A 10,824-nucleotide genomic window follows, 5' to 3' on the forward strand; every position below is an offset into this window, starting at 1 on the left:
GAAGGAGTTGTGAGGATGCAGGGAAGGAGTTGTGAGGATGCAGGGAAGGAGTTGTGAGGATGCAGGGATGCTGCTGTGTCTCCAGCATCCACAGGAAGGTGTGTGGAGAAATGAGTGATGGGGTTTTGAAGCAGAACTCAGGCACAAAGTGATGAAATGAGTTTCTGCATGTTTCAACAAAGATAGAAAAATTTTAAAGGAGCTCTAGGTTTGTTATACCAAAGATTCAAAGGTCCTCTCATGTATTTTTTTGGACTTTTTAGTACAAGCAGAGTTTTGTTGGTACGTCAGTGAGAAATTTTTGTACTGTTTTTAACACTGACTTCAGATATTGCTAAAAGCTGTACCAATTTATACATTTAAAGTAATATTTATTTCTCTTGGCTGGGCCTGAAGTCATTCTATTGCATTGCTGCTTTATAAATGTCATTTTTAAGGAACCCTCACATTTACCTGGATTAAAATCTCAGATACTTTGACATACAGTATAAAATTCCCATATACAGCTTGAAGTGGAGCTGATCAGCAGTGTTAATTTAGGAGCCTGACATGCAATTTAGTAACAAACCAAAACAGGCTGGGCACACAGCCCCAGGGTGTTTTTCTTGCCTCTGCTGCTCGCAGCCACGCCTGCAGCGCGGGAGGCATGTGTGTGTGTTTGGTATGTGTGAGAAAGTACCTCTTTTTAGGGGAAGTCTGTTCTTGTTTAACTCCCAGGCATATTTATTGAGGAAGATTTTGCTCTGGTGAGTGCCAGAGCAAAGACAAACAAGTGCCTGGCCAGAGTTTTGATGCATGGGGAGCTGAGGAAGCTTTTAATGTGTAACGTGTTCTGTCAGGTGTTAATAGTCCCTTTGTCTCGCTGCAGTGCTGGGGCTTAATCTCACTGGGATATTTAGCTGCAGATAAAATTCCCTGGGCACAGCAATTGCAGCTGGCCTGCTGGAGGAGTATTAGCAGGTGTCTGTAGGTGGTTTTGTCTCTCACAAGCTGTGGTTGCAGCACACTGAGCTCCTGTGACCCAGCACTGAGATTGATGGGTCAGGGACCTGAGCTGGCCCAGAACTGATGACCTTTTCTTTTTCTCATTTTTTCTGTTTTGTTTTGGTTTTGTTTTTTTTCCATTTTCTCTTGAGTGTTTTTTGGCCACCTCAGTCCCCTGAGCAGTTACCAAGAACTGCACCCCGAGACTCTTCTTTTCACGCTATTTAAATCAGCAAACGCTACACTTCTTTGTAAGAACATTAAAAAAATTTTACAGCTAAGTGCTTGATATATTGTGTTATAGAATCTCTGTATTCTCATGTCTGTGTTCCCTATTTTCATTGTAGGCACAGCTGTTTAAACATGGCAAGAGAGAAGACTGTTTACCATACGGTAAGTTTGTCATAGCCTGGGTTCTGATTTTCAAGCCATTGCAGTGGAAAAAGGAAAGGAAAATGAACCTGGTGACAAGTGGTACTGTGAGGAGTGAAATCCACAGGGCAGTGATAAAGCAGGGAAAATGAGGGGAGGAGAAGCAGAAATGACTGAGGGAGGAGCAGATGCCACCAGGGAATGTTGTGTTGGAACAGCACATCAGAGGATTTGGCAGGACATCACACTGGCCATTGCTGTAATACAGGAGCTGAACACAGAACACAGAAAGTGTTATATGTGGAAAATATTTGTTTGAAATTCAGTTGAGCCTAAACTGGTTTTGTACATATTAATAGTGGAAGTTTTGCAGAGACACTTCAAGCACAGGATTTAAGAAAACCCAAGTTTTAAGAACCAACTGTGTACAGGACACAGCTGGACTCATGTTGGGATAATGTTGGAATAAGAGAAGTTTTTTAGTGAAAAGAGATTATACTGGGTGCACTTAGGGATAGACAGGAAGCCAAAAAGAGAAAAAAAGAGAGTATGGAGATTTCTGAGTAGTGTAGCTGCATTTTGGAATTATGTTTATCTTGGGGTGAATCTTGAAATATGATCAGACTGCAGTGTGATCTTGGACCTTATTGACAGCAATAAAGGGAGGCAGGGAAAGATGATGGCTAATCACAAAGCACTACAGGAGACCTCTCAGTTTTGTGGAGCTTATCCAAGTACCAGAAATGGGATTTGTGCCATTCACAGGAACCAAGCAGGGATATAAACTCACTTTAGATTGTTTGTGCTTTTACTCATGGAATTATTTTGGCCCTTAGAAGAAGATATTTATTTTTCTGGTGCTGGAGTCTCATTCTCCCAGTTCCTAAGGCTGAGATGCAGACACTTCCTTAGAAAATGCCTGAGAGATGGGTAATGATGGAGATAAGATAGTGAAGACAAACAGCATGGAATGACACAGGTGCAAATACTGGGAATGCCATTGCACAGGAATAGCAGAATCCACTGGGGAAGGTGCCAGAGAAGCAGAAAAATTAACAGGCTGGGAAAACTACAGTGTAACAGAAAATGACAGAATTTAGAAAATAACACTTCATAGCAGAATAATCAGGGTGGAAGCAGCATATTGAGCTCACAGCATTAACCCTGCTGGTAAAATCAGAAGCTTTGGCTCATGGCATAGAAAGAATAGTAAGTAGTTATGAGTCTGGTAATAAGAGAAAAATCAGGGGCATATCAATGAGTGAAATTGCCCTAGAAAATCTAGAATGCTCACAGCTGAGAAGCAGATATTTAGATGGGAACTGTTCAGAAAAGAAAATGTGAGAGACAGAAAGTATCTAAGATTTTTAATTATAGCAGATCTGAGGATGAAATAGGAAAAAAAAAAATAGGCAAATGTCAAAGCAAGATCCTGTTTGAAGTCACTTGTGACATAGAAGTTGAATTAAAAACAAACACTAGCCCTGGAGTAATTTACATGGGTCTGTAGATATTTTTGTGATTCAAGAGCTGGCAGGACTTGGAAGAGGCCTTTATTTATATATTCTTAATTTATTTTCTGTCTGAGAATGATGATGTTTCTGCAGCTTCTTCCTCATGAACTACCAGTCTCTTGGGCTTTTCTAACTGCAAAAAATCCAGGTTGCTGGAAGGTATTGAAGTAATAATAATCATCACTAGCTTGTTGTCTGCATGGATTGTTTCATTTGTATTTGAGTACATCAAGATGCATCACCAGTCCTTTTAAAGGCTTGAGGAGATTTGTAAGTTGTGTCTTACAGTCTCAGACTTTGAAATAATTCTGTTTTCTTTGATCTCTCTATATTTTGAACCCCTTGATACGAGACTGGAGAAGGAGGTTGCAGAGCATTTGGTTGCTGTGGTTCCATCTGAAGCACTGTGGCTCTTTCAGAGCCTGAGTCATTAGTCTCCATTAGCTAATGGTCAGCTTCTGAAGAATTATTTTCACCCTAATGAGACTGCAGAAGGGCTTTCTTATTTGTAACAGCCATGGCTTCCTTGTGAAAATTTTGAATCCTGGAACTTTATCCTCATTAACCCAAGATTCTCCTTTCTCTGTGTTTTTTTAACTTGCTGGACAAATAACTTTGTTGCCTTTGATGTGCCCAAATGAGAGGTTTCATGGCTGATTGTTTACACATCCACAGTATTTCTCATGTCTAAATGTTTCTGGACATCCATCATCATAAAAATTTTGGTGTCAGGATTTGATGCTGCCTAAATGAAGAAAGGGAAAGCTTCTGCAGTGTGCAGGAAATCTTCTGAGTAAATGAATTACATTTTCTAGCTTCTGGTTCTGTTAGATCGCTGAAAATTCTCAGACCCTGAAAGACATTTGGATGTGTTGCTTCCAGTGAGAATCAGAGGCATAAACCCTCTGAGAATGTAGATTATAATTTTCATAATCAAAAGTAGTCTTAAAGCCATCTCCCCTGCCAGGGCAGTGAAGGATATTGCCACTATTTGACCAGTGTCATCCACTACAAAGTAGGTAATTGGGCATTTGTATTTCAGTAATGCCTTTAAAAATATAAATCTCCTAAAATATGTTCTAAACTTTAAATGTTCATACCAAGGTGTTTTTAAAAGCAGTTTTTCTGGTGTGTTTTCTTTTACAGCTGCTACTGTTCTCGAGTGTCTTGATAACTGCAAGCTGTCAGAAAGCAATGAGATGGTTCTGCGTAAGCTGGGCATGAAACTGGTCCAGCGACTTGGACTGACTTTTGTGAAACCAAAGGTAGCAAAGTGGAGGTCAGTTTAAAGTTAAAAAAGGAAAATCCAAAATCACAAAACCCACTACAAATATATAAATCCATACATTTGCTTTCTGTCCCTCTTAACCTTCCCTTAAAGAAAAAGAAATCCCTGTGGGAATGAACATACTCTTCATTTGTATTATTTGGAAAAAGGAGGATTCTTCCACTGCATTTGGTTTCCTGTGGTTTTTTTTTCAATTTTGGTACATAAGTGAGTGCTGGGAGAAGCCAAATCTGACTTTGCACATTGCACAAGCAGAAGCCTGTTCCTATATAATGCATAACTCACTAAATATGGGAAGACAGCGACCTTTGTTCCTGAAGCTGATTTAGTACAATTTTGTAAGAGTGAACATAACTTTTTCCATTACCTGGTCCTACCCTGATTCGATAGAAAGTTCACAGGGGAAAAGTGGTTTGCAATCCCGCTCTGGTTTTGCATATTAGTCAGGTTTTGGTGTCTGGTTTTACGTACTGCCAGAGGGCAAACTCTTTTTTAGATTTCTCGCACTGATATTTTAAAATTGCAGGCTCCCTTGGTGACTATTTTTATTGTATTTATTTTACCGGCTTTTGAGAACATCCTTAGGCATAGAAAATTCTTTTTAGGTGGAGAGTGTACCTTGCCCGATGGCAAAAGTCAGTTTAGCATGTAAAGTCTATCTTTTGTAAGAATGCATCTACACCACGGGCTAAATATTCGAGTACAGCTTGGTCAGAAAGTACTAAGCTGGCTTTGAGATTTAAAAAGCAATTTTTAATAAGCTGATTTTATTAATTTTTTTTTATTATTTATTTTTTTTTAGTTTTTGGAGAGACTTTTGGGGCATGGGAATTTTGTCTCTCTTTGTTGTTAGCAGTGGAAAATAGGTTATAGTGAAACAGGAAAGGGATGGATAATGAAAAGGAACTATTTGAATAGTCTGGCTCTTCTCACTTTGGAAAATAGACAACTGGGTCAGGAGCAGGGAGAATGGGATATTTCTCCCTTTCCTTTAAAGCAGCCACTAAAGAGCTGGAGAGCTGTGCCCTGGGAGGGGCAGGAAGGTGGCAGGCAGACTTTGTCCAGCTGGAAGTTCAATCACAGAAATCACTGAAGTGTGTGTTTGCTGTGCAGGTACCAGCGTGGCCGTCGGTCTCTGGCTGCCAACCTGCAGGCTCAAGGGGCAGCTGTGCAGAACCAAAAGAGAGAAGTTGCTGCTGATGAAGCTGGTGATGATGATGATGAGGAATATGACATTCCAGGAGAGATTGAAAATGTTGTAGGTGTGTTAAAGCTGGAGAGAAATTGTTGCAATGCTGCAAATTAAACATATGTTGGAAAATGATCTGCTTGGGGCTAAAAAAGTCACGTGGGTATCTGTGCTAGTGTGAGCAGCTGGAGAGACTCTAAAACTTCAGTCTGTGCAGCTGATTGAAATAGATGGTGTTTTGTCAAATGGTTTGGATTTCAGCATCTCCATCAGAAACTCAATACTGGAACATTTGTTGTGGAAATGGCCGTGGAGGTATAAACATACTGAAATATGTTTTACCAGTTTTATCCAGTTACATAAAAAAGATGCCCTGATGGAAGGGTGAATTCAAATTTATAATGGAATACACAACAAAAAAATAAGTCACATGAAAGCTAAAGAATTATGGTTTAATATTTAGACTGTACTAGTATCAAAGGAACAGCATTTGTTTCTTAATATGCAGTTGTACAGCATGTCCTCTGCTAGCTGACTAATGGATATTCTGTAAATAAACAGGCAAAAATTGCATCAGAAGACTTTTATAACTGAATAATCTAATGAACCTCTACAAAAAGCACCATGACCTCCATTTTGAATGTTTTACAGCACTTAAAATTTCAATCTCTTTTTTCATAAACAGTTCTGACATATTTCATCTTTTTTAATTTTAAGTCATACTTGATGACAAATGGAATAAATGTAGATGCAAAGATTTTTATACAAAGAGGCAAATGAATTTTGAATGTCTTAAGAAATTTTTCTCTTGTTAAATAAAAATAATATTTATTTTTTTTTTAATAAAATTATTTGCAGAACAATTGTTGGTTGGCCTGAAAGACAAAGACACCATTGTCAGGTGGTCTGCAGCCAAAGGGTGAGTTTGGTGTGGTGGCTCTGGTAAGCTGTAAACAGTACAGAAATACAGTGTGATCCATGACTGATAATTTGGGTGTATTGCCAATATTTGCTGTTACTGCAAATGGCTTTAGCACAGCCTGTGGGTGGTGGGTGCACAGACACATTTCTCTCTTTAGCTGGTGAAAGCTCAGGTCAGTTTTCAGGTTATTTCAGGTGGATTTGAAAATATTCTGGGTGGGACAAGATTTGAAGGGTGCAAAGAAACATTGCTTAAAAATGCTATTTTCCTCTTTTAAAATGCATTTCTGTGGGAGGTTCACTGCTTTGTAGTTTTTTTTAAAGTTTGAGAATGTTTAAGGGTACCAGTCTTAGGGCAGTGGGGTGGCACCTTGAAGTCAGGAGGATTCCAGTAACTAATTTTTTTTCTATAATTTAAATCAATAATAAATAGTACTAATGATCCATTGTATGCCTTTTTTTTCTTCTTCTTCTGTAGAATTGGTAGAATAACTGGAAGACTTCCAAAAGAATTAGCAGATGATGTGATTGGGTCTCTGTTGGACTGTTTTAGGTAAAAATCTTATTTTACACATTACACACGTCTAAAATGTCTGCTTGTGGAATGGGGGGACAACAGTTAGGAAGAAAGAAAATCTGAATCTAAAAATCTATAAATTTTCTTGCTGTTCTTCTCCCAGACTTCAAAATCTTTGAAGACACAGATGGGTTAAAGGTATTCTGTAAATAAATTATTTCTGATCCATCCTCTTGACCCCGTACTAAGGTAATGTGCAAGGACTGAAGCTGAACTTAAGAAAGATAAAAGAATGCTCAGTAACTTGCTACTTTAGAGATTCCTGGTGTGCTCAAGACTCATGTCTTGAGTGTAGTGTCCATCCTTAGAAACCCAGTAGAACTGGAATTGATGTTCTGAGGTTCACCAGAGGTGAGACTCAGTCTCTGTGTGAGGGGAGGCTGAAACATGTAGGGAGAGTGAGGAATAAATAGGGTATAATAGAGATTTATGCACTTGGGAATGGTGTGGATGTGATTGCCCTCTAGTTTTTTTTTGTTACTAGAAGCAAACTCAAACCTCAGGTGGCAGGTTTAGAATAGAGTGATATCATTCACACAGTTAAACTCTAAGAACTTCTTTGCCATAGAACCTTGTGGATGCTGAGAATATTTTCTGAACAAAATGTGTGCTGTTTGTCTGGAAACTTCTCCATGATCTGCCAGAGTTTGGAAGGATTTTGTAGAGTGTTGCAATGTTCTGGTTCTTTAACTCTGGCTAAGGGTTCTGCTCTTGGCTGTGTCAGACAGGATGTGGGGCTGCTGGAAACTCCAGTTGGGGCACACAGAGCTGTGGGATGTTCTTTTGGTGCACTTTAACTTTGGATGTCATGGCTTTGCATTCATGTAGAGCACGTTAAGGACAAAATCATTAAACAAGTATCACGTGCTTTTGTTTAATACCAAATTGCTCATCACGCCTGCATTGAGTACCTGAAATCTAAACGAGTGGTTTAGAGCAAGCCAATAACAAAAAGAGTTTCTTTATTGGCAATAAATGCTGGTCATGTGCAGTTTGTCTCTCAGACATCCCTAGTTTTAAAAAATATTTGCACATTGATTGTGAGTACAAATTAAGGATGCCAGCTCAAAGGATAATACATTAGAAAAAAAGAAGGTATAAAGTCTGGAAGACTTGCAAGGAAAGTATCCACTTAGATGATCCCTCCACTGTGTTACTGTGATTAATTTAAGAGGTGCTGCTGATCTCAATTATCCCTGGAGCTTCAAAGACCTATACTCACTGTGTTTTCTTTCCTTGTTTTTCAAGTCACAGGGATGAGTAATTCAAGTAGTAATTGAGTGACCTGCTTTCTTCAGAAACACCTGGGAACAAATGTAGGCAAGGACAGAGAGAACCTCTGTTGGATTCTGTGCACTAAATGTCTAGTGACCAAAATAGGAATAAATCAGTTTCTCATCACAGGCACTCTGTTACACCTTTGGGGATAAAAAGAAAGGATTTGTTATATGGAAACATATCAAAAGACAAGAGTCAGGGAAGAAATAAGTGATGATTTGTCACAGTGTAGTGAGATTGTCAGCACAGTTCCACTTGAGTATGAGCCTTGTGTTGTTCAACATACACATAAAGAATCCTGGAAAAAAAGGGGAATGAGGGGCTGAGGAAACCAGCTGATGTTTAAAGTTGATTTAATGTAGTGAGAGCTAAAAGTGACAGAAAAAAAAAGTGTTAAAGGAGCCCAAGTGAAGTAATAAGACAGTAAATGTCATATAAAATATAATGTCTAATGCATGCAAACTGATGTACTTGGGGCAAAATGCTGCTCACTGTCAAACCCATGAAGCCACTGATCTGTCAGAGTGTGTCAGGGGAGTGCTCAGCAGCTGGCAGGGAAAACAAGACAAATGTGATGTTGGAAATCATTAGGAAAGGAAGAGATAAAACTAAATCACTGGAAAGTGGTTTAACTGATGGGGCTTTTTACAAGTGGGAAGGAAAAGCAGAGGGATGGGATTTGCTGTATCTCCAGTGTGAACAGGCCAGAAGGAGGGAGAGCGAGCGCTGTTTACGATTCACTCTCTCCCTGGTGCCGGAGCAGGGAAGCAGCAGGAAGTGCATTTCCACACAATTATAATTAACCAGTGGAAGTCATTGCCATGGGATGTTATGGGAGCCAAAAGTGTAAAGGGAGTTCAAAAAGGGATTATACAAATTAATGGAAGAGAGTCCCTTCAGAGGTTATTAAATAATGAATCCAGGTCCAGCCTCAGCTTGAGCTGTCTCCGTGACTGCCAAGGCCAGGAGGGCAAGAAGGGGATGGTCCTTCCTGCTTTTCTTGGGCTGAGCACCTGCTCTCAGGCCATGTCAGAGATGGTGGTGGGGGAGATGGAGCTTTGATACAACCTAGCCTGGCTGTCCAGCTTTTTATTCCCTACTTCCAATGTAATACAAGATGAACTCTGTTCAGATTTAATACTGCAGCATGCCGCCTTTCCTCTTTTCACTCCATTATCTGCCAGCCCACTAAAAATTATTTACCATTTGGGTTTTTTTGCTGTGTTCACTGCAAGTTTCTCTGATTTATCTTTTCTAAAGGTGGATAAAAACCACTATTTGCTTACTTCATAAACTCTTGTAATGGGTTTGCCAGGAATTGCCACTTGAGCCTCTTTTGCAAGTTAAGGGCTGCATTTGGCACTAAACTCATTAGCTTTTTTGGGTAGGTTCTGTAAATCTGGATTTCTTTCCCATGTACTAGAAAGTTGTTTTCTGTATGAGTTTCAGGTATTGAATCTTCTGTATTGAATTACATTTATAGTCATAAATGAGGTTTTTGCTTATTTAACCGTATTTATAGCAGTATTTATGTTGCATAAATGGGAAGGAAAACATGTTCAACCTGTCATTCTTCTATTTTACAAGTCTAGTGGCATCAATAACACACTAAGAACACACTGGTTTGGGTTAGGGGTCGTTTAAAATGTTAGGAATTCACCATAAGAAATGAAATATTGAGAGGGAAGACCAGTTTTAACAAAACTTCTTGTTCTGATATTAGTTTCCAGGAAACAGACAACGCGTGGCACGGTGGGTGCCTGGCCCTGGCTGAGCTGGGCAGGAGAGGATTGCTGCTCCCTTCCCGAATTTCAGATGGTGAGTTGTATTTGCTGAATATAAGTTCATGAAATAACAATTTATACTATTAGGCACCAAATGTGTGGCAATAGACTGGGATTTGCTGATGTGTGTGTGCTGGATGGTGACTGAAGTACTGAGTTCTGCAGTAAAACATTTGCCCATGGGGATATTTAAGTACTTCTGTCTAAAGCATTGGCTTGGGTGTGCCTTTTTTTACACTTAATAAATATTTCTTTCCAAAATGGAATTAATTTCTTGGGGTTTTCTTCTTTCTTCTTCCCTCCCATGTTCCTTTGTACAGTTGTATAAAACAATTCTGCATGTCTCCATATTGTGTCAGTGTCATTATTTAAGCAGACTATATTAAATAATTGATGACTAACTTGCACTTTAAAGCTAGTAGCTTCTGCTGTTTGTTTATGGTTAAATTTCAAAGGCCAGTTTCATGTAATTTATACATGAACTGTTTATGTTTTAAGTGGGTTTTTGAAAAAGAAGGACAGAAAGAGAAAGAACAGGGCAGAGAAATTGTTTCTTTGTGTGTTCTGCAGTGAACAACATACACTGAATATTACAGAGATATTAATGTGTTTTTGGTCAATGCCATACACAGTGGGAATGACAAAAGCACAGTATAGCAGTCAGCATTGACCTTTGGGTGCTTTTACAGCAGTGTCCTGTTCTAGAATGTTCTTTGGATCCCATCTGGTGCTCCTGTGTTGAATAGAGGATTTGAACACTAAATCTAAAAAATGTTTCAAAGCTGGTGTTTCAGACTAGTAAATTGGGGTGCTAAATCTTTTCTAGTTTGAAGATGTGCTGTAAAAAGTGGCATTTGATACAGTTTATTACTCTGTCTCCATGGAAACAGTTCATGTCCATTTTGCATGTGCTGCAT

At 39.1% G+C, this 10,824-nt stretch overlaps 1 protein-coding gene across 1 annotated transcript in view; it reads left to right on the top strand.

The window, feature by feature from the left end:
* Nucleotides 1–10,824, top strand: part of TBCD (tubulin folding cofactor D) — a 114,801-nt gene that overhangs the window by 15,886 nt on the left and 88,091 nt on the right. Inside the window, exons 9-14 of the mRNA XM_015645612.3 lie at nucleotides 1,332–1,377; nucleotides 4,017–4,149; nucleotides 5,272–5,420; nucleotides 6,206–6,266; nucleotides 6,747–6,821; nucleotides 9,847–9,941. Of these exons, the coding sequence (XP_015501098.1) occupies nucleotides 1,332–1,377; nucleotides 4,017–4,149; nucleotides 5,272–5,420; nucleotides 6,206–6,266; nucleotides 6,747–6,821; nucleotides 9,847–9,941 (559 nt within the window). The remainder of the gene's footprint in view (nucleotides 1–1,331; nucleotides 1,378–4,016; nucleotides 4,150–5,271; nucleotides 5,421–6,205; nucleotides 6,267–6,746; nucleotides 6,822–9,846; nucleotides 9,942–10,824) is intronic.

This window comes from Parus major, chromosome 18, assembly GCF_001522545.3.
Source record: "Parus major isolate Abel chromosome 18, Parus_major1.1, whole genome shotgun sequence".
NCBI lineage: Eukaryota > Metazoa > Chordata > Aves > Passeriformes > Paridae > Parus > Parus major.